Source organism: Lissotriton helveticus, chromosome 11 (genome assembly GCF_964261635.1).
Source record: "Lissotriton helveticus chromosome 11, aLisHel1.1, whole genome shotgun sequence".
Taxonomy (NCBI): Eukaryota; Metazoa; Chordata; class Amphibia; order Caudata; family Salamandridae; genus Lissotriton; species Lissotriton helveticus.
In genome coordinates this window covers 468,050,427-468,073,916 of record NC_136072.1, presented here as the reverse complement: position 1 = coordinate 468,073,916, position 23,490 = coordinate 468,050,427, and the positions used below count along the sequence as shown (strand labels likewise).

Below are 23,490 nucleotides of genomic sequence, written 5' to 3'. Positions count from 1 at the left end.
GGGCTCTGTGTGTGTTGGGCTCTGTGTGTGTTGGGCTCTGTGTGTGTTGGGCTCTGTGTGTGTTGGGCTCTGTGTGTGTTGGGCTCTGTGTGTGTTGGGCTCTGTGTGTGTTGGGCTCTGTGTGTGTTGGGCTCTGTGTGTGTTGGGCTCTGTGTGTGTTGAGCTCTGTGTGTGTTGGTGTGTGGCTCTGTCTGTCTGTGTGTGTGTGTGGCTCGGTCTGTGTTTGTGTGTGTGGCTCTGTGTGTGTGTGGCTCTGTGTGTGTGTGGCTCTGTGTGTGTGTGGCTCTGTGTGTGTGTGGCTCTGTGTGTGTGTGGCTCTGTCTGTGTGTGACTGGGTCTGTGTGTGTGTGACTGGGTCTGTGTGTGTGTGACTGGGTCTGTGTGTGTGTGTGGCTCTGTGTGTGTGTGGCTCTGTGTGTGTGTGTGGCTCTGTGTGTGTGTGTGTAGCTCTGTGTGTGTGTGTGTGTCTGTGCCTCTGTGTGTGTGTGTGTGGCTCTGTGTAGATAGCTTTTTTTTGTAGGTGGCTCTATGTGCGGGTGGCTCTGTCTGTGTGAGGGTGGCTCTGTGTAGGTGGCTCCGTCTGTGTGAGGGTGGCTCTGTGTAGGTGGCTCAGTGTGTGGGTGGCTCTATGTGAATGACTCTGTGGGTGGCTCTGTATGTGTGTGTGTGTGTGTGTGTGGCTCTGTGTGGGTGTAAATGCAATAGGTCATGCATATGCGAGCGATTAAGCTATTGGCATTGTAAATGACAATGCTATTTATTTATGATTTAAAAAAAAAAAGTCATAAGCAATGCCAATAGCTCTACCTTTAATAATGCCGAGACCATTGCATTGTAAATGCTTGTTCTCCATCTCTTATCCTGTTTACTCTCCATGTCACCACTCCCTGATCTTGCTCTCCCCAACTCACCCACCTTTCCCCTCTCCACCCTGTCTCCTCTTTCCCTACCTCACCTTTACTCTCTCTTTTCACCCAACCTTCCCCTCTCTACCTCCCCTCACTCGATTTCTACCTCGCCTCACTCTTACTCTACCCTGCTTCACACTCCATCTAAATTTACTCTCTCTCCCTCCACCTTGCCTCACTCTCTCCCTCCGCCTTGCCTCACTCTCTCCCTCCGCCTTGCCTCACTCTCTCCCTCCGCCTTGCCTCACTCTCTCCCTCCGCCTTGCCTCACTCTCTCCCTCCGCCTTGCCTCACTCTCTCCCTCCGCCTTGCCTCACTCTCTCCCTCCGCCTTGCCTCACTCTCTCCCTCCGCCTTGCCTCACTCTCTCCCTCCGCCTTGCCTCACTCTCTCCCTCCGCTTTGTCTCACTCTCTCCCTCCGCCCTGCCTCACTCTCTCCCTCTGCTTTGTCTCACTCTCTCCCTCCGCCCTGCCTCACTCTCCCCCTGCGCCGTGCCTTACTCTCCCCCTGTGCTGTGCCTTACTCTCCCCCTGTGCTGTGCCTTACTCTCCCCCTGTGCTGTGCCTTACTCTCCCCCTGTGCTGTGCCTTACTCTCCCCCTGTGCTGTGCCTTACTCTCCCCCTGTGCTGTGCCTTACTCTCCCCCTGTGCTGTGCCTTACTCTCCCCCTGTGCTGTGCCTTACTCTCCCCCTGTGCTGTGCCTTACTCTCCCCCTGTGCTGTGCCTTACTCTCCCCCTGTGCTGTGCCTTACTCTCCCCCTGTGCTGTGCCTTACTCTCCCCCTGTGCTGTGCCTTACTCTCCCCCTGTGCTGTGCCTTACTCTCCCCCTGTGCTGTGCCTTACTCTCCCCCTGTGCTGTGCCTTACTCTCCCCCTGTGCTGTGCCTTACTCTCCCCCTGTGCTGTGCCTTACTCTCCCCCTGTGCTGTGCCTTACTCTCCCCCTGTGCTGTGCCTTACTCTCCCCCTGAGCTGTGCCTTACTCTCCCCCTGTGCTGTGCCTTACTCTCCCCCTGTGCTGTGCCTTACTCTCCCCCTGTGCTGTGCCTCACTCTCCCCCTGCGCCGCGCCTCACTCTCTCCCCCTGCGCCGCGCCTCACTCTCTCCCCCTGCGCCGTGCCTCACTCTCTCCCCCTGCGCCGCGCCTCACTCTCTCCCCCTGCCGCGCCTCACTCTCTCCCTCTGCCGCGCCTCACTCTCTCCCTCTGCCGCGCCTCACTCTCTCCCTCTGCCGCGCCTCACTCTCTCCCTCTGCCGCGCCTCACTCTCTCCCTCTGCCGCGCCTCACTCTCTCCCTCTGCCGCGCCTCACTCTCTCCCTCGCCTCACTCTCTCCCTCTGCCGCGCCTCACTCTCTCCCTCTGCCGCGCCTCACTCTCTCCCTCTGCCGCGCCTCACTCTCTCCCTCTGCCGCGCCTCACTCTCTCCCTCTGCCGCGCCTCACTCACTCTCTCCCTCTGCCGCGCCTCACTCACTCTCTCCCTCTGCCGCGCCTCACTCTCTCCCTCTGCCGCGCCTCACTCTCTCCCTCTGCCGCGCCTCACTCTCTCCCTCTGCCGCGCCTCACTCTCTCCCTCTGCCGCGCCTCACTCTCTCCCTCTGCCGCGCCTCACTCTCTCCCTCTGCCGCGCCTCACTCTCTCCCTCTGCCGCGCCTCACTCTCTCCCTCTGCCGCGCCTCACTCTCTCCCTCTGCCGCGCCTCACTCTCTCCCTCTGCCGCGCCTCACTCTCTCCCTCTGCTTTGTCTCACTCTCTCCCTCTGCTTTGTCTCACTCTCTCCCTCCGCCCTGCCTTACTCTCCCCCTGCGCCGTGCCTTACTCTCCCCCTGCGCCGTGCCTCACTCTCTCCCTCTGCCGCGCCTCACTCTCTCCCTCTGCCGCGCCTCACTCTCTCCCTCTGCCGCGCCTCACTCTCTCCCTCTGCCGCGCCTCACTCTCTCCCTCTGCCGCGCCTCACTCTCTCCCTCTGCCGCGCCTCACTCTCTCCCTCTGCCGCGCCTCACTCTCTCCCTCTGCTTTGTCTCACTCTCTCCCTCCGCCCTGCCTTACTCTCCCCCTGCGCCGTGCCTTACTCTCCCCCTGCGCCGTGCCTTACTCTCCCCCTGCGCCGCGCCTCACTCTCCCCCTGCGCCGCGCCTTACTCTCCCCCTGCGCCGCGCCTTACTCTCCCCCTGCGCCGCGCCTTACTCTCCCCCTGCGCCGCGCCTTACTCTCCCCCTGCGCCGCCCCTCACTCTCTCCCTCTGCCGCCCCTCACTCTCTCCCTCTGCCGCCCCTCACTCTCTCCCTCTGCCGCCCCTCACTCTCTCCCTCTGCCGCCCCTCACTCTCTCCCTCTGCCGCCCCTCACTCTCTCCCTCTGCCGCCCCTCACTCTCTCCCTCTGCCGCCCCTCACTCTCTCCCTCTGCCGCCCCTCACTCTCTCCCTCTGCCGCCCCTCACTCTCTCCCTCTGCCGCCCCTCACTCTCTCCCTCTGCCGCCCCTCACTCTCTCCCTCTGCCGCCCCTCACTCTCTCCCTCTGCCGCCCCTCACTCTCTCCCTCTGCCGCCCCTCACTCTCTCCCTCTGCCGCCCCTCACTCTCTCCCTCTGCCGCCCCTCACTCTCTCCCTCTGCCGCCCCTCACTCTCTCCCTCTGCCGCCCCTCACTCTCTCCCTCTGCCGCCCCTCACTCTCTCCCTCTGCCGCCCCTCACTCTCTCCCTCTGCCGCCCCTCACTCTCTCCCTCTGCCGCCCCTCACTCTCTCCCTCTGCCGCCCCTCACTCTCTCCCTCTGCCGCCCCTCACTCTCTCCCTCTGCCGCGCCTCTCGCCCCCTCTGCCGCGCCTCTCGCCCCCTCTGCCGCGCCTCTCGCCCCCTCTGCCGCGCCTCTCGCCCCCTCTGCCGCGCCTCTCGCCCCCTCTGCCGCGCCTCTCGCCCCCTCTGCCGCGCCTCTCGCCCCCTCTGCCGTGCCTCTCGCCCCCTCTGCCGCGCCTCTCGCCCCCTCTGCCGCGCCTCTCGCCCCCTCTGCCGCGCCTCTCGCCCCCTCTGCCGCGCCTCTCGCCCCCTCTGCCGCGCCTCTCGCCCCCTCTGCCGCGCCTCTCGCCCCCTCTGCCGCGCCTCTCGCCCCCTCTGCCGCGCCTCTCGCCCCCTCTGCCGCGCCTCTCGCCCCCTCTGCCGCGCCTCTCGCCCCCTCTGCCGCGCCTCTCGCCCCCTCTGCCGCGCCTCTCGCCCCCTCTGCCGCGCCTCTCGCCCCCTCTGCCGCGCCTCTCGCCCCCTCTGCCGCGCCTCTCGCCCCCTCTGCCGCGCCTCTCGCCCCCTCTGCCGCGCCTCTCGCCCCCTCTGCCGCGCCTCTCGCCCCCTCTGCCGCGCCTCTCGCCCCCTCTGCCGCGCCTCTCGCCCCCTCTGCCGCGCCTCTCGCCCCCTCTGCCGCGCCTCTCGCCCCCTCTGCCGCGCCTCTCGCCCCCTCTGCCGCGCCTCTCGCCCCCTCTGCCGCGCCTCTCGCCCCCTCTGCCGCGCCTCTCGCCCCCTCTGCCGCGCCTCTCGCCCCCTCTGCCGCGCCTCTCGCCCCCTCTGCCGCGCCTCTCGCCCCCTCTGCCGCGCCTCTCGCCCCCTCTGCCGCGCCTCTCGCCCCCTCTGCCGCGCCTCTCGCCCCCTCTGCCGCGCCTCTCGCCCCCTCTGCCGCGCCTCTCGCCCCCTCGGCCGCGCCTCTCGCCCCCTCGGCCGCGCCTCTCGCCCCCTCTGCCGCGCCTCTCGCCCCCTCGGCCGCGCCTCTCGCCCCCTCTGCCGCGCCTCTCGCCCCCTCTGCCGCGCCTCTCGCCCCCTCTGCCGCGCCTCTCGCCCCCTCTGCCGCGCCTCTCGCCCCCTCTGCCGCGCCTCTCGCCCCCTCTGCCGCGCCTCTCGCCCCCTCTGCCGCGCCTCTCGCCCCCTCTGCCGCGCCTCTCGCCCCCTCTGCCGCGCCTCTCGCCCCCTCTGCCGCGCCTCTCGCCCCCTCTGCCGCGCCTCTCGCCCCCTCTGCCGCGCCTCTCGCCCCCTCTGCCGCGCCTCTCGCCCCCTCTGCCGCGCCTCTCGCCCCCTCTGCCGCGCCTCTCGCCCCCTCTGCCGCGCCTCTCGCCCCCTCTGCCGCGCCTCTCGCCCCCTCTGCCGCGCCTCTCGCCCCCTCTGCCGCGCCTCTCGCCCCCTCTGCCTCGCCTCTCGCCCCCTCTGCCTCGCTCTCTCTCTCCCCCTCTGCCGCGCCTCGCTCTCTCTCCCCCTCTGCCGCGCCTCGCTCTCTCTCCCCCTCTGCCGCGCCTCGCTCTCTCTCCCCCTCTGCCGCGCCTCGCTCTCTCTCCCCCTCTGCCGCGCCTCGCTCTCTCTCCCCCTCTGCCGCGCCTCGCTCTCTCTCCCCCTCTGCCGCGCCTCGCTCTCTCTCCCCCTCTGCCGCGCCTCGCTCTCTCTCCCCCTCTGCCGCGCCTCGCTCTCTCTCCCCCTCTGCCGTGCCTCGCTCTCTCTCCCCCTCTGCCGTGCCTCGCTCTCTCTCCCCCTCTGCCGTGCCTCGCTCTCTCTCCCCCTCTGCCGTGCCTCGCTCTCTCTCCCCCTCTGCCGTGCCTCGCTCTCTCTCCCCCTCTGCCGTGCCTCGCTCTCTCTCCCCCTCTGCCGTGCCTCGCTCTCTCTCCCCCTCTGCCGTGCCTCGCTCTCTCTCCCCCTCTGCCGTGCCTCGCTCTCTCTCCCCCTCTGCCGTGCCTCGCTCTCTCTCCCCCTCTGCCGTGCCTCGCTCTCTCTCCCCCTCTGCCGTGCCTCGCTCTCTCTCCCCCTCTGCCGTGCCTCGCTCTCTCTCCCCCTCTGCCGTGCCTCGCTCTCTCTCCCCCTCTGCCGTGCCTCGCTCTCTCTCCCCCTCTGCCGTGCCTCGCTCTCTCTCCCCCTCTGCCGTGCCTCGCTCTCTCTCCCCCTCTGCCGTGCCTCGCTCTCTCTTCCCCTCTGCCGTGCCTCGCTCTCTCTTCCCCTCTGCCGTGCCTCGCTCTCTCTCCCCCTCTGCCGTGCCTCGCTCTCTCTCCCCCTCTGCCGTGCCTCGCTCTCTCTCCCCCTCCGCCGTGCCTCGCTCTCTCTCTCTCTGCATTGACCCTCTCTCTCTTTATTTCTCCCTCCAGCCCCTCTTTCTCTCTCTCTGCCGTCCCTCACTCTGCCCCTTCGCCGTGCCTCTCTCTTTCTCTCTCTTTCTCTCTCTTTCTCCCTCTCTCCCTCCCTCTTTCCCTCTGGCCCCTCTTTCTCTCTGCACCATGCCTCACTCTCTCTCAGCGCCTTGACTCTCTCTCTCTCTCGCTCTCTCGTATCTCTTGCTCTCATAATCTCTAGTTTGGTCAATAATACTTTGATGTGTCCTGTTAGGAGAAATGAAAGGAGACCTTTGAGAGAATGCGATTGTTTGTTGCCAGGATTATACGTTTTGAAGAAGCCGTGTTGGGTCTTGATGTACCTTGTGAGTTTAAGCTTGGCAGCAAGATTCAGGAAGAAGTCTTATGAAACTGGGTTTCTCAATGTTGGAGAGGTTTGTGCTACCAAGAAATGTGTTGTCAGTATCAAGGGGATAAGAAAATTAGGGTAGGAAAGTCATCGCCTAGGTGAAATGTGACTAGGCATGTGTGAAATGGTATAATTCGAGCTGAGCTTCCAATAGTTTGAGGGGATGATGATGATGATAGATATTAAAAGTGTGCTTGTGGAGAGGAGTGTTTGGCTTTGAGGCCACTGGTAGATTGGGATAACAGGAACAGTGTGCATTCCTTAATAAAGAAATGAGCATTTAGACACGTTCTTTATTGTATATCTATGCTTCCTGGAAGGCACATGAGCCAGAGGTACAGATTCCACAAACTCTCCTCACAGTTACTTATCTGAAGGTTTCAGGTCATCAAATAAAATCTACGTTAATTTAGCCAAGTAATGCTCCTGTTAAGTACCTTAGAATAATCTTCTATCACGCTATGCATGTATTTCCAGCATTTTCATATTTCAGTTTTTGTGAGATTGTCTTTGTTGTTCTGTTTTATAGGCAGGATTTGAAGGACACCTTCATTGATAGCGGAGCAATGTCTGCCATTAAGGAATGGCTTTCTCCTCTTCCTGATCGGAGTTTGCCAGCACTTAAGATCCGGGAAGAACTCTTAAAAGTCCTACAAGAGGTAAAAGGATTACTGCCTATTCTGTTCTGGCATTCAGCTGATTTCTGTTCTCATTTTTTCCTGTTATTCTCATCTGAAATATTAAAAAGTGTTTCCATTCCAAGATCTTCATGTTTCCAAACTCTTACCATTTTCCTGTCTATTCAAATTGTAATACCACTAATGCTTTGGTATCAGTACTGTTTTAAAAAAACAATTTGCTAGTTTTATTTTGAAATCAATTTAGATACCCGTTCCAAAGCTGTTCTAAAGTGGAAGATTGGATATAGATGATCTCATTCCAACTTTCAAATCTAAGTGTAGACTGTTTTTAAAATGCCAACTAGCCTTTTGTTGGTAGTTCTTGGGGCCCATTCCACGAAAAGTGATTGTGGCCTTGGTTTCCTTTTTGAGAAATGTCCCAGGACCTGAGATTTGCATACAAGTAACCTTGACCTCTGCATTATTGCATGGATTACAATTAAGGCTCCGGGTTTTATGGTATTTGTTTTTTTGTCATTTCCGTCTGTATTTATCCACATTTATTTTTGTCAACTTTATCTGTATTTATCCATATTTATTATGAGTTTTGTGAAAAATCTAAAGCTGAAACTGGTATATTTCCACATTTATTTAACCAAGAAATATGCAGTCATGCTTGAATGCCTGCCAGGTTTCAGTGATATGAACACCCGCAGAAGATAAATCAATGCACTTGTATGAAAATATGCACATTTCTGTATCGGCCTTGTGCATAGCCACTGCCTCTTGACTAAAATTCCCTTCTTTTTTTTAAACCCCTTACCTATCAATCCAGACAGTTATTGGCCTGGCAGTCATGGCAAAGTGTATTTAGAATCACTCGAAAAGCACCCAATTCCCGTTTTTATCCACAAATAAAAATAAATACAGACAAAAAAAATATGGTTTCTGTCTGTATTTATTTGTAAAAATCTGTAAAAACGGAAACGGGGAGCCTTAATTACAATATCTTACCAGCATTTTAGTGGACCAATATTCTCTGGGGAATTCATTCTTATGGCTATTTTTCTGAATTGCTTTTTCTCTAAGTTTTCCTTCCTTTTGTGAGAGGATGAGCTGATTATAAAATTGTATTATTTATAAATAAATACCATTATGGGGAAGTAAGTTATTTACCTCTTGTAGTAGTTCTCCATATTGGGTTTTTCCTTACTACTGAAAACATTACACTTTCCTCTCGGTTAAACTAGAAGCTTACGCTTATTTGGTATTAAAAAGGTTAATGTCTAGCCTAGGCAGCGCCTGCACTGTCTCTTCGAGACATGCTATAATCTACTCTGTGGGGTAAGTGCATGCCCACCTTTTTACATTGGTTCCTTGTAGTGCCCTTCGTACAATCTTGCTTTTCTATGGTCCCTTTGTTGTCTTTGTCCAGCATTTTGCTGTTTGGTTTCCTCTCATGGGATTTCCCTTGTTACATGTCCTCTTACTAGTTTGTTTATTTATGGTTTGTCTGATGCACCATTTTTAGTTTCAGCTTGTTCATTATTGCGGCCGCACCACCCGCCCAGTTGCTTGCTGCCTCCCTCCACGTTACTTTAACACTGCCTCGGACAATCGCGTGCACATGATTTTACTTTCAGCATGTTCATAATTGTGGCCACACCTCTGCTCCGTTGCTTGCTGCTCCCTCCCCGTCTTTCATCTATCCCTCCATGATACTTTAGCATTGCCTCCGACCCTTCTGTGCACGTGATGAGTGCCCTAAAGGCTTCACGTAAACACTACTTTGTTGCTGGCTGCTACGCTTCATTTTTCAATGTTGCGGCTGCAGCTCCTGCACTGTGTATTGTTGCCCCCTTTCCCTGGCTGCCACACTTCATCTTTTATCATTACAGACGCACCTCCCGCTCTGTTTCTTGTTTTCCCTTTCCCTCTGCAACACTTTTCTGCCCCTGGCACTTAAACAGATTCCGTCTCCACCCTCCACCCGGCAGTCTCCTCCCATCGCTGGCATTTCCACATTTTTAGGTCTCGTCTGTCAATGCGCTTGCGCATTTAGCTTGCGAGAATATAGGGGCTTATCCAGAGCTTAACCAAACTGGCGATTTCATGCAGTGCCCGTGAAAAGCAAGCTCAATGCGCAAGCGCATTGACATAAAATGCACGTGCACATCAAAGCCAGCCATCTGTTCCCTAGCTTGGTGCCTCCAGCAGCTCTTCAAAGGTATTCGCTCCGCCCCTTGCTGCATCAAAGGCTTTAAAAAAAAAAAACGCGGCCGCGAAATGAAAGTTAAAAAAAACGCGGGCGCGTTTTTTTTTCTGCCCCTGTTGTGCTGCCCGACTTGTTCCAACTGTCTCCCTCGTGTACTTCTTTTCCGAGGTGCTCCGTGTTAACTCTGTCATTACTTCCCACCCATGCCCAACTCCCCCTCACTGAAACCTCAGGCTTTCCCCACTCTGCCCAATTAGCCCCCCACAATGCCGAAAGCTTGTTTTTAGTGGGTGGCAAAAATGCAGCTCGTCCCCTGCTGCTTTGACTGTTGTCACACAGCTCTTCTCTCTTAGCACGGCGGCTCCTTAACTCAGTTCCTTGGCTGCTCCACCTTTAGACACCCACACTGCCTGCCATTGTACCTCTCGGCAAATGACGAGCGCTGTCAAAGGCAGTAGGGTCTGGATTGTATGTATCGTTGACATTACAAATGCTATAGGTGTCACATTTGAAAACGTATAAAGTATTGCCATTGTAAATGACAAAGCTATTACTTTTGCAAGTTTCAAGACCCACACATTAAAAGAAATTTGTCAATTACAAAACCAATAGCTCCAACTTTTCTATTGCGAGACCTATTGCATTTCCAATGCTTGTTCTCGAGTCTTGCTATGCAGGCTCCCCTTTTTTGCGAGGACTGTGTTTTCCCAACCCTCATGCAACATCAGCCCCAGCTGTGTTTGTTTTTATGGGCAACAATCACAAAAAGACCTAGTCCTTAGGGCAGTTTATCTTATGGACCTGTGAACATCTATGGATTGTCAAAAGATCATTCCAGCCACACCTCTAATTCTAGAGATTATTACCATGTTCCAGTCTATTGCCAAGATAAAAGATAGCCATTCTCTGATCAACGTGTAACCGGACAGCACAGGACATACATTCACTAGAAGGACAACATTTGAAAAAAAGTGAATAGCTAGATGACACCTCACGGGCGCACCACCAATGGGACCCCTGGTTGGTACTCACCAGGATGGCCCTGTTCTCATCATCGGTGCCACCTAGCTTAACGTAAACGTGTCCGAAACCCAAAGGAAAAGAGACAGTGAATGGTGCAGTGTACGCAAAACTTATATGTGACAAGGACTAACCACGTTCAACATATAACAAAAAAACTACTGTGCAAACAAGATACAGAAACCTTTTACTCGCATTCTCTTGTTGCAAACAGTAAACACATATACATAAAAAGGAGAGATGCGAATACTACCTATCGATTCGCACTCTGCTCACAGCCGACCTGTTTCATTGCCTTGGTCTTTATCAGGCAATTTCTTCAGGGCAAACTGTATTGAGCTGCCACTGCCAGAGGCACTGTGCTTTGAGTGCTAGTTGGACAATTTTTCTTTCATACCGTTCAAGAAACACCACTTTCTAAAATCAAGTTACAACTCCCAATCGGTGAGTGTGGTCTTGTCTCCCTTCAGTACTTTTATCAGTGGAGAATACTCGTTCGGCGTCTTCTCAGCACCGATTGTTTTTATGGGGTCTGTTCATTAATACGCTGTTGCATACACCGCAATAACGGGGATCACCCTAATAGGACATCTTGAAGACGTTCCACAAGTGATTGAAATCCCCTTGGGTTGTGGGTGGCATTTTCGGACCACCCCTCGACTGTCTAGCAAATAAAATACATAAATAAGATACAAAAGACAAGCTCCCTTTCTAATCTGCAAAAAGCATATAACAAACCCCTACACAAAAAACACGCAGCCTTTCATTCGAATTTCCGCACATTGGTTGTCCCATAAATGTAGGGTTAATAAAATATAACAATCTTTTGTTTGTGCCTCTGCTGTAGCTAATTAATTTTAAGTGTGTTCTTTTTTCTCTGCAGCACGGTAACTTTTTACTTTTGAGAAAATAACCTATGCAAAAAGAACACAGCATAAGGCTAAATAACAATTCCAAACCTATTTACTTCTTGAAAACAAGGTTCCTCCCGCGGGGGGAAGCTTCCCATCCTGTGATTAAGGGCATTTCACTGAATCTTTACATTCCGAAAACAGACACAGATGCAAGTCACAAGAGCGATAGCGATCTTGAGAGCTATGCCAATGTTCACTTTGAAAGCGCGTTGTTTGCGCATTACAAAAAGCAGCTAGAAATTATTAACCCTTTTGATGCGCCCGTCGGCCAACGGCCGTCGCAAGCTCTACCTCCGTAGTGCTGCGCACATCCGTTGGCCTACATGGCCCCGCCCACTCAATCAAACCGCCGCGGAATTGCCGCCCCGGTTAATCCCTCTCCCACAACACCATACTTTTTTTGTACCCTTTCTGCTTCAAACAAAAAACGTTTACGCTTAACCATCAGCGGGAGTGTGGAAAATAGCCTAAAGAATTAAAAACACACGAGTGCTTGTTTAATCACCTGCAGCGACTTCCAATACAACTCGCATAATTCCACTCCATACCACATACATCCACTGCACTCCAAAACAAATAGACATTATATAAAATAGGCGAAGCTGCAAAATATACGTGAAAACAATGGTGTAAATATTGGTGGCGCTGAAGCAAAAATACATTTGGTCTGTTGAAGCACTCCCCTTGTATTTATTCGTGGCTGTTTTTGCCATTTAGCAGTGCGGTGCAATTTGCTGTCTCAATTGGACCTGGAGCATACTGTTTTGTAAGTTGTATTGTGTTTTTAATGTAATGTATTTTTTTGTTTTGTTCAGTTATGCATTTGTGAGTTGAAATAATGTAGTGGGTTAGGTAAACATTAATCCCAACCTTCCCACCCTTCACAAAACAGGTGAAGCTGGAAAACATCCAGCAGTGCTTTCCTTTGAGCTTGCCTTTCGGCACTTACATGATTTATTGTGTAATTTATGCAGTCTCCTAAAAAAAATATCCTACAGCGCAACATCACCTCCGCATCAAAAAAGCATCACCTCAACACAACACCAACTGAACAGAGCTCAGCACCACCTACTAAGAACCGCCTAAACACCACCACCTCAACATGCCTCACCACCGCAGCATCATTTAGCACCACCGCAGCATCACTAAGCACCATTTCAACATTAGAACAGCCAGGAAGAATTTGCCAGCATTGCAAGGACAAAAAACATTTTTTATGTTTATTCTTTTTTTTTAATTGGGTTGTTCAGTTGTACATAATGTCTTGTTATACATAAGGTAACAAAAATGCTTTTAACACTTTTTTGTTATAACTTTTCAATATGCTACATAGCAGCCACAATGGTGTACAACATAGCTTGACAACAAGTCAATAGCTCTGACTACACATTTATAAGGTCCCAAAGACAAGACCTATTGGATATACCAATGCTTGTTTCTTATTGTGGACTGCTTCTAATAAATGGCTTGTCTGAGGGCTGCGCATACTGGGATACTACAGCCTCTGGAATCCTTAAAGTGATGATTTTAAACTACTCACATATGTGCCTTGCCAGCTTTTCCTTCTACTTTAAAACCTATTTTATAGTGGTTTTATAGTGTTTGACTCTGATAAGTGACTATATAGTTTAAAAACCAGACTTAAAATAAATGTTTATTTTAACTGTTCTCTATGGTCCCCGACATGCAGAAATGTTCTATGGTATATCAATTGAGAAGAAAGAAAAGCTCTAACCTTCCCATTAAAATTACAATTTTGATATTCTGTAAAAATAAAATGCATTAGAATATTTTGTCATTCATGCAATTGATTAATGTTTGTTTTGGTATTATTCTGTATTGCTTTGTGGTACAATTATTTTTTTATTTTTTTTTGGTCCTCATCTCACCTGCAAGCCTCTGCGGGTCTTATGAAGCCGCTTTTACGATCTGTGGCCCCTACGGCTTACCGCACTCTATTGGGTCGTCCGACTGGTCCCATTTTGTGAGGGAGCCTGGTGTAATCATTAGACCAATTACATTAATCTTAAACTTTGGCCCCAACTCGCAAAAGGATGCCAGATGTTTAACGGCTTGTCTTCTGTGCCCTCGTAGTCTAGACGAGCCATGGTGAGTGATGCCTTAAGCCAATCCTCCCTCTGAGGTGGTAAGGGGTCTTTCCACCTCTTACAAATTTCCCTTCGGGCCAACAATACCAGATACATTAATAAACCTCTGTTTTTCTGAGAGAGAGTCTGGCTAAGTTGGCCATCGTCTCCAAAAAATACCAGTGACGTGTTAATATCTATAGTGGTGTTAAGTATATCTCGGATATTGTCGCCCACCTCTGTCCAAAATGTTGCCAATACTGGGCACTCCAGAAAGATATGTAAGTCGTTGGCAAGAGGTAGCAAACATCTTGGGCATTTGGGGGATGGCTTCGGAGCAAACTTGGCGATCTTGGCGGGGGTGTAAAAGATCCTGTTAATAACGAAGAAGTGTTTTTTTTTTAAACAGGCAGGCTTGACATATTTATACAGGGTCGTTAAAGAGGGCACGTATAGGGACTCTATTGATGGCCCAAGAGGAGTTCCCGCCCAAACTGCAGCTAAGGGGGGATCTCATGGTCCTCCGCTTCCAGAAGGGTGTTATACCATACCGAGATTTCCTTCTTGATTGGGAGGGTAGATTGCCACAACCCTTCGATCATTCCCACTGACCTCCCCCTTTTCTGCATAGTACCATGAGACCAACTGTAAATATTTAAATCTTGAGAACCCTGGCCCAATCTTTGCTCTTAGGTATTCCCACAGGTATACCCCTCCAGAATCCACAAGCTCGGCCCAAGTGGTGATACCTGCCCTTCTCATGGGCAATGCCAAACTATGGGGCCGATTATGATGGCGGACGGACTTGAGTCCGTCCGCCACCATAGAGTAGGAGTGACCGTCCGCAGGGGCAGCGGCGGTCCCTCCATACAGATTAGGATGTGACCGCCAGGGTGGCGGTCACATCCTCTATTTTTAACATTGCGGCGGGTGGAGCCTCAAGCTGCACCCGCCGCAATGTTAAAAATGCATGCACAGCATTTGCGTGCACAAAGCGGCAGGCACTGGAATGCTGCAGCATATAACCTGACGTCTGGAAGAGCTAGCCCACCTTTCTTTAATCTGCGTCTGATCTTTTTCCACGCCAATCGGACCCCTTTTTCACCCCACACAACGCTCCCGATCTTACTCTGTTCCTTGCTTAAACTTTTTTTCATATATGTTAATGGTATAGAGGAAAATAAGTACGACAACTTGGGAAGAATGACCATCTTTACTAAGTTCGTTTTTCCATAGATGGTTAAGGGCAGGTTCCTCCATCTACTGAAGAGGCCATCTATTTCTTTTATGACCCTGTTGAGATTAAGCTCATGTATCTTCTCCAAGTCCTTGACGATACAGATCCCCAGATATCTCAACTCTACACTAACTCTTCCTGTCCAGTCCAGGTTCCAGCACATCACCTCTGTCTTAGTATTATTAACTTGGTAGCCAGATAAAGAACCAAATTCACACATAAGCTCCTCTACCCTCGGGATCGTTGCCTCGTGGTCACTCGTATACAATATTAAATCATCGGCATAAAGGGCTATTTTTATTCTTCGGATCTAAAGGGATAGATTAGATCATCCAATCTCATCGCCCGTGCCAATGGTTCCATGTATATATTAAATAAAAGGGGGGAGATCGGACACCCCTGCCTGGTTCCTCTCTGGATGTTAAAGATCGGTGTAAGCAGGCCATTTAGCAGAATTCGTGCAGAGGCACCCTGATCACGTTCTGCAAAGTTTGAATAAAAATAGGACCAAACTCCATTGCCCTCAAAACCTCCCAGAGAGACACCCAACAGACTCTGTCAAAAGCCTTGGCCGCGTCTAGAGCGACTACGGCCAAGGGTTCAGTCCTCTGAATGGCCAGATCTATGTTGCCTATTAAGAGCTGTGTCTGCTCCTGGATGTGTCTCCCTGCAACAAACCCCTTCTGATCCGGGTGGATTAACTTTTGGGATCAAGTTTGCCAACTCCCCGCCAATATGCCCATGAAGATTTTGTAATCGGCATTCAGCAGGGAGATTGGACGATAGGAGTCCGCCTTTTTAGGGTCAGTGCCAGTTTTTAAGATCAGTACGACTGTTGCCTCCTTCCAGGTCTTAGGAACCTTCCCAGTTAGACTATAAACTGAATTAAAGGTGTCCCCCATTGCGTTTATCAGCTCCTCTTTGAGGAGTTTATAAATCTCGCTTGGTAATGAATCTGGGCCTGCCGCTTTTTTGTTTTTAGACTTTTTAATCTGATCGGCTATTTCCTCTAAAGTGAAGGGAGCATCTAGTTTGTTCTTGCTTTCTTCTGACAGCGAAGGGAGATGTTTATTCCTCAGGAATGACTGAATAGTGCTCGGTAAAGGTGCAAGATCTTCTTTATATAGTTCCGAGAAAATGGAGAGGAGACAGGACTGCATATCCTCAATCCTACTTGAGGTTTCCCCGCTGGCGTTGATGGTTAATTCTTTTATATAGTTTCTAGCACGATCTGTTCTCGCTTTCCATGCCAGAAGGGCGCCTGCCTTCTCCCCATATTCAAAATTCTGCATCCTTCTGGAATTCCACTGCGCTCTACACTTGGCTTCTAACTTCCCTCTATACTCTGATCTTACCTCGTCCAGATCCTTCAAGACTTGTGTAAGTCGCTCCGAATCCCTGTTACTTAATCCATTTATTTCTTTCTCCAAGTTGTTTATCTTCCCCTCAATACCCTTTAGTGCCTCCGCTTCAACCCTGTTCTTAAAGCAGATTATTCCATGCAATTTCCCCCTTAGCCAGGCCTTATATGTATCCCATACAACATCCAGTGTTGTGGCGCCCATATTCAAAGAAAAGAATTCCAAAAAGGGAGCTTGTACTGCCTCAACAACTTCGGAGTCTAAAAGCTTAGCCACATAGTCAATTCTTGACGAGTGACCATGCTTCTTGCTATAAAATGTAAAGCCCCGTTGGTCACCTTTTTGGGCCCTCCATAGGTCGATCAGGTCCATATCATGTCATATTAAGTAGTGCTCGGCGTATCTTAACCGCTCCTACATAATGGCTCAGGTTGGATCTATCTTTTAACGGGTCCAACGGGACATTGAAGTCCCCTCCGATGACGTAAGGTGGAGATTCCAACATCAATGCCGATTGGAGTTTATATATGTACGTCGGATCATCGATATTGGGGCCATAGAAAGAGGCACACGTTGGAACTACATTTTCAAATTCCAATTGGGCTACCAACCACCTTCCCGTAAAGTCTGATTGTGTTTTTTTTTATAGTGCAGGGGGCTCCTTGTTTAATTAAAATTGCCACCCCTCTACTTTGGGATGTCTGATGTGAGGCACAGAAGCTCTTGACCCAAGGAACCTTGGAGAAGATTACTCCGCTTTCTTCATAACTCAAATGTGTCTCTTGCAACATACAAACTTGAGCAGTTGAGAGTTCTAGATGTTTAAAGATTAGCCTCTGTCTCTGAGGGCACCTTAGCCCGTTAACATTCCAGGATATAAAGACGGTCTTTCTATCCCTCAGACCCGGACTACCCATCATCCCCTTGTTCAACCTAGAGGAAATGGCACCCCTTTATGTCATTATTATCCATGCATAAGGTTAAGATGAGGTCGAATTTTTTTTCTTTTTTCCCACTGCTCCCCACCCTCGTGCCCCCCTGCCCCCCCATCCCGCCTCCCCTGGCCCCCGTGCCCCCTTGCCCCCCCCATCCCACCTCCCCTTGCCCCCGTGCCCCCTCCACCTCTGAGGAACCCTCCCTCCTAATAGGCGAAGGCCTATTTAGCCCTTCCCCCCCCCCTATGGGATATCATTAACATTTTCAATTTTTAACAAAGTTCCTGCTAGGTACGTGTCATATACATGTAGAAGCCCCACTGGGTCTACTCCCCCCCCCCCCCGCCCGTCTCTGATCTTTACCTTGAGAGCATCCGCCTCTTCGCCAGTTCTAATTTGGTACATGTGGTTGTTCCACATCACCCGTAGCAGTGCTGGAAATTTCAACTGAGCCTTGGCCCCTATACTGTTCAGCTCCTCCAACCTTTTCCCCAACTCCCACTGTCTCGTTGCTGTTATATGTGAGATGTCTGATCTTATTTGGAAGGTAAAGGGGTTGGAGCTGTTAAAGTGTATGGAGCCTTATTTCAATCCAGATGACAAAATCTGCTCCTTCACAGAGTATGTTAGAAAATTCACCAGGATCTTCCTAGGTTTCTGCTTTGCGGGGTTTCTTCTGAAGGGATCACGGTGCACCCTCTGAAAATCATGCAGCAGGTCTACTTCTGGTGAGTCTTTTAGCACTGTCCCCCTCAATAGAGATATTACAAAGCCCTTAATGTCCGCCCCTCCAGGGCTTCTGGGACATTCAGAAGTCTCAAGTTGTTCCGGCGTGAATAGTTTTCTAAGCGCTCAAGGTCTTCTTTTAGTTCTTTGTTCTGGGCAGACAGCTTGGTCACCTCCACTTCGGTGGTACACATGGATTCCTTGATTTTAGGGATTTCTGTCTCAATTGCCTCTATTCTAAGGGTGACCTCATCCAGTCTCTTGGCAAGCACTTCACAGGATGCTTGTATTGCTGCCTGGTTAGCCTCGGAGGTTAGAAATCTATTCGTCATTTCCGCTTGGTTGGCTTCAGATACCGTAAACCTGCTGGTGATTTCATCCTTCATAGCTAATAGTATGTCGGCCAGTGAACGTGAGGTTGCATCTGGTTTATCTGCCGTGGTCTTCATGTCTACATTATCGGATGGGGCAGAATTATGTACTTGCTCTAATTGTGCTCCATTTGTGGCTTCAGTACTTTTTATTGTTTCTATGGAGTCCATTGAGATATTTTCTATTCCACCCCCCCGAGCAGTGTGTACCTATTTGACAGGCTAACACCCGAATGTACCGCAACCACCACCGCCTCCCCCGAAGCTGAGGACTTGTCCAAGCACCCCTCTTTACCAGAATTCGCGGTAGCGTTTACTGCTGTGGTGGCCAAAGTGAGCTGGGTAAGCTGGATAGACTGAGTGGGCTGCATGGGCAGAGGAGGACTGAAGGTAGTGGTAGTGGAAGTAGTAGTGGTAGTGGAAGTAGTAGACATTACTTTGTAATAGGTTTTAAGTGAGGGGGGGACTTTTATATTAGGGGCAGCTCCTTTAGCACTTTTACCCTTACTTTTTATGTTTTTGACACTTAGGTACTCTTCAGACGTGTTCAACTTAGCTTTGCCCCTTCTTTCACGCACCCTCACTTCAGAGACTGGCGGTGAAATACGTGGGGGATAAATGGGCTTTCCCTTAGTTGGATCAAAGACTGCCCTGGCTCGCAATGCGTACCTATTGTGTTTAATTGAACTGAGGCTCTTTTCCTTATCGCTAGGGCATCCAGGGCTAATCACACTGCCAACTCCGGCACCCTCACCAAACGCTCCTCCTACATCCATACACCCAGTTGAAGCGCTGATTAACTTTGCCTCTTTTCCTTGTAGGGGATTTAGCCCTCCATAGGCATAAACATGTATGCCACTATGCAGCTAGATTCCGGTTGCAGAATTGCCCGGGCTGACACCCTTACTGCCTCCACAGGTCGGGAAAAAAAGAAATTGCCGACTCCCTACCTTCGAAACCGCCTCCCTGTTTATTCCGATTATGGTTTTATTTTCATTTTCATTTGTTTGCAGCTCCTCCTGGTACAATTATCGAAATTGTTTAGACCTGGGTCCCCGATGTCCAGTAATGACTCAGTATGGATCTCAGGATCCCAATAATGATTTAGTGGGAGTCCACAAAAGTCAAACATTTAAGAACCACTGCTCTTGAGTATGCAAAGTTTGAACAAGCAGAAGAGCTTGACTTGTATGAGGGGTTTTATATCCGTACATCTCACTATGCTGTATTTCAAATGCAGACAATTCAAAATGTGGCAGCTAAATTAGCAACTGCCAGTCCTTAAAGAAAATGCACTGGCTACCCATTTGGTTTAGGGTGATCTTTAGGCAATGTTGTCTGTGCATTGTTCTGTATACCACTGATTCAGTAGGTCGGGCTATGGCTTCTTCAGTGGTGCTACGTCGTTGTGCCTGGCTTCGCGCCTCCGCTTTATCTGAGGCTCTCAAGACCTCTTTGCTTGACATTCCTTTGGATGGCAACCACCTTTTCGGTGCTCATGCCGAGTCTGCCTTCGGTGTTTTCGCTACAGTCAGAGTGTAACATAAACTTAGCTCTGATCTTGCTCCTGTCTGTCTCCCTAACTCCACACATTTCAGTTTGTATGGGGGATGTTGGTCCTTCATTTCTTTCTCGATTGAGCATTCTATGGCGGTGTCCATGGTTCTCTATCCCATCTACTGATGACACCCGGTGTGGTATTCATGCTTCCTTTAGGTATTTTTCTTATCCTTCTTACACTGTCGATGACAAGTTATAGTTCTGCACTACTTATCAGAGTCACTTGTGATCTAGATTTTACGAGCTCTAACTTGCATCCTAACTGCTGGAACTTTTTACCCCAACACTGCACGTTGATAAATAATGTTTAGTATCCCTATCTTTCACTTTTCTCCCCCTGAGGGAGTTTCTGTATAGCTTGTTCAATGAGATCCCTTTCTCGTGCATCTCTCGTTTCTCCTCGGTCTTTACAGGGAGCACCTTTTCTGCTACCCTTCTTGTTTAATTCTGTTTTACCAAAGGCTCTCTATTTCCCCTGGAGCACTGGGACTCATGCTAGAGTCTCTACTCTGTTGTCCACTCTACTGGCCTGGCCATTATTTCCTGCTAGGACATTCTTTTCTCTGTGCCCTTCATTTTGTTAGCAAGCTTCTCGCTCTTCTTCAGCAGGGTGCACTTTTAATGGACTGTTCTGGTCCACACATTTCATTCTCTTCTTGTGATTTTTCACGAGGGTGTTTTAAACAAAAAAAAAAAATATTTCTCAGCCCTGCTGATTGTCTTGCTTGTTGTTTCCTCCACATTCTTTGTGTGGTATTACTTAAGTGCCAACTTTTTCTAACACTGGTTTTGCTATTCTTGTTACTTAAAACTGTTCCAAAAACATTATGGTTTCATCCTCTTGGACTTAGTTTCTTTGTTGGCTTGCTTGTCCTATTGGGTACCTCTCTCTATGGACAACTCTTTTCATTTTGTTCTGTACGGTGTCCTAATATCCTACCCTCGGCGTGTTATTCAATTACACCTATACGTTATCTTTTATTGCTGGGGTTTCTTCTTCATAAACCATATCCAACTCTATTAAGTATTTCTCTTCTTTAACCCAGTTCTGGGTTTTCTTCACCCATGTACCTTGGTATAATCAGGGCTATAGGAGTGTTGCCCTTATACTTTCGTTAATTTGGATGTCTTCGCACCCCTGCTTCCTGTAGGACATTTTTTACTCTAATCAACAGTTATTGTTCTTCTTTAGCTTACATCTCTTCTGTTGCTTAGCTTTCATTGCTTGGTTACACTTTTAAACTGTTCCTCTTGTGGGAATTTAGTCCATATAAGAATAAGACTAAGGGCCAGATGTAGGTAATCCCAGATTACCGATTCTTAAATACCGAATCATACCGATTCGGTATTTAAGAACTGGCAATCGGGATGTAGGTAATTTTACCGATTTAATTACCGAATCGGTATGATTCGGTAATTACCGAATCGGTATTTACCGATTCGGTAATTGCCATTCATTCCTATGGGCCTGGAGGCCCATAGGAATGAGTGTCAATTACCGAATCGGTAAATACTGATTCGGTAATTGGGGGAAACATTGAAGAGTGTTAGGGTGTCACTTTGACACCCTGTTGCACCACTCAATTGTGCATGGGTGCACATGTTGCAGACATACATGCCCTTAGGGCATGTATGTCTGCAACATGGCACTGTTTCAAAAACAAAAGAAATGCTTTTTAAAGGGTTTTCATAATTTACCACCAACTTCTAGTTGCTGGTAAATTAAGAATTCTTAAACACCTGTAGCACTGATTACAGTGCTACCTACATGTCAAAATACAGATTCGGTAATTATACCGATTCGGTATTTTACCGATTCGGTAAAATTACCGAATCTGTATTTTAACATGCCCCTACATCCCAAACTCCAAATACCGGTCGGTAACGGCCAAAATGGGCCGTTACCGACCGATATTTGCCATCCTACATCTGGCCCTTAGTGTTTTACTTTTGTCTGATCTTCAGTTGGCTTCTGCTCTGTCGGATATGCCTTACCGCTGGGTGAAAAGGCTCAGTGCCTTTTTGTAGGCCTTCATGGGTTAGCCTCTTACCTTGGCCTGCTTCTTGGCCTAGTTAGTCTTTTTTTCCTCTCTCTCTCTCGCATGATTAGTACTAAGTTGCTGATTACTCAGCCCTTACTACTTGGGTTTCTCAGCGAGGTGACAGCTTCTTTTATAATCGATACATTAATATGCATGGAGGTTATTGTATGTGTGTGTGTGTGTGTGTGTGTGTGTGTGTGTGTGTGTGTGTGTATATATATCTTTATATAAGTGTTATGCTGTATTTCGTAAACAGGGCTACTTATAGCTTACGTGGAGGTACCCTTCATTCTTGTCTTGCAGTCTCGTCTTCACTTAGTCGCTATGTATTCACTAGCTCTTCTTTCCACCTCTATGGTTTCTAAACATTGATTGATCCCATCAGTGTTGATCTGTGTCTGGGACTTTTTTCTTAACACCAGCGTTGCGCTTGTCAATACTTGTTCTTGTCTTTGCGTTTTTTTCGATGGTTGCATTAATCCATGCTCGTCTACTGTGGGTCTATTCTAAGGTTCCTTTCTCTGTGTCTCTCAGGACAGGTTTGTCTCTAATGCGTTTGTTATTGCCTCTGGCCCTCCGAGCCTCATCTGCCCATGGGTTCGGTTCTTGGGCCCAACAGACACTCACACACCGCCACTCATCCATGCAGTTACTCACACACCTAGTCAGTCATGCTAAGAATCAATCACACTCCCATTTACTCACCTATACAATTATACACACACCAACCTCGCTTATTCATACAGATACTAACGCATACTTACTGTCTTATATAATCAGTGATACAAGTACACACTCATCCATACAGCCAGTCTCACAATCACGGACTATCATGTCGAGTCATGTATATACTTCAACTCTCACATACACTGCCTTTTACATATGTAGTTACTTGGACATTTACCACTGAGACATCCATCCATCCATTCACTACCAACACACCCATACACACACTCACGCACCGATACAGCTGTTTCCACATGCACTCTTGATCCCATACACCCAGTGAATCAACCACTCACCCAGCAATGCAGTCACACACCTCCCACCCACCCACACACACTCAGTCTCCCAAAAATACTCAGACAACCAACCAATAACCTACATAGACACTCCTGTAGCTACTGACCAACCCATGCAACAGCTTGCACAACAACAGACAGACTGATATAGACATTCACACAGTTTAGTCACTAACCCGTGCATTCAGTAAGACGCATTCAATCACTCACTTATCAGGGCTCGAAAAATCCGCTTGCAGATGCGAGCTAAATTTAAAGAGGTCTAGCTGTTTTTAGGTCCTACTCGCCCTTTCTGGCGAGTAGGAAGACAAACTACTTTTGCCCTCTGTGAAATAGGAGCAAATGTGACAAGATAACAAGGTTTAAAGGCATTTTTATTGCTCACTAAGTTAATGAGCAATAAAGATGCCTTTAAATCTTGTTATCTTGTCACATTTGCTCCGCTTTCAGAGACGGAGGTCAAGTAGGTTGCAGTTAGGTCGAGGATATTTTTCAAGGTACTAGTCCTGCAGGACTAGTACCATTTTTTGGATTTTTCAAGCCCTGCTTATACAGTCAGTCACGCACCTACTAAATCCTCCATCCAGACACTTATACACCCACTCATTCTTCAATACGCCTTGGAATATATATAAAACATATTTAAACTTTACAGAAACACAGTCACTAGATGATGTCATTTGAGAGGTCATCAGTAATGTCACTGACCATTTCATGAATGATGTAATATGTGACGTCATGAGCAGTGCATTGCGGGTGCGCGTGTTATAGTTAGCTGAACTAACTATAACGGTGGAATTTCTATGGTTTTGTAAGAGTGAAATGTCCAGCTAACTAGAACGTCCCTGAAACCTATGGTTTACTAAATATCTTTGCAGGCTCAGAATGCCACATAAATTGTGCAGAAAGGAAATGGGGAGTGTGGAGTAGTTCCTAATATTTAGGGGGAGAGCTTCTCCTTTATATGGAGCGCATTTTCAACACCACCAACACTG

The 23,490-nt window shown here is 49.6% G+C and overlaps 1 protein-coding gene across 5 annotated transcripts in view; it reads left to right on the top strand.

Moving 5' to 3' along the window:
- The window catches only part of IWS1 (interacts with SUPT6H, CTD assembly factor 1), a 318,075-nt gene that overhangs the window by 177,200 nt on the left and 117,385 nt on the right, over positions 1–23,490 (top strand). For all 5 annotated transcript variants that reach the window (XM_078666040.1, XM_078666044.1, XM_078666042.1 and 2 more), the window contains exon 9: positions 6,915–7,044. In XM_078666040.1, the coding sequence (XP_078522166.1) occupies positions 6,915–7,044 (130 nt within the window). The remainder of the gene's footprint in view (positions 1–6,914; positions 7,045–23,490) is intronic.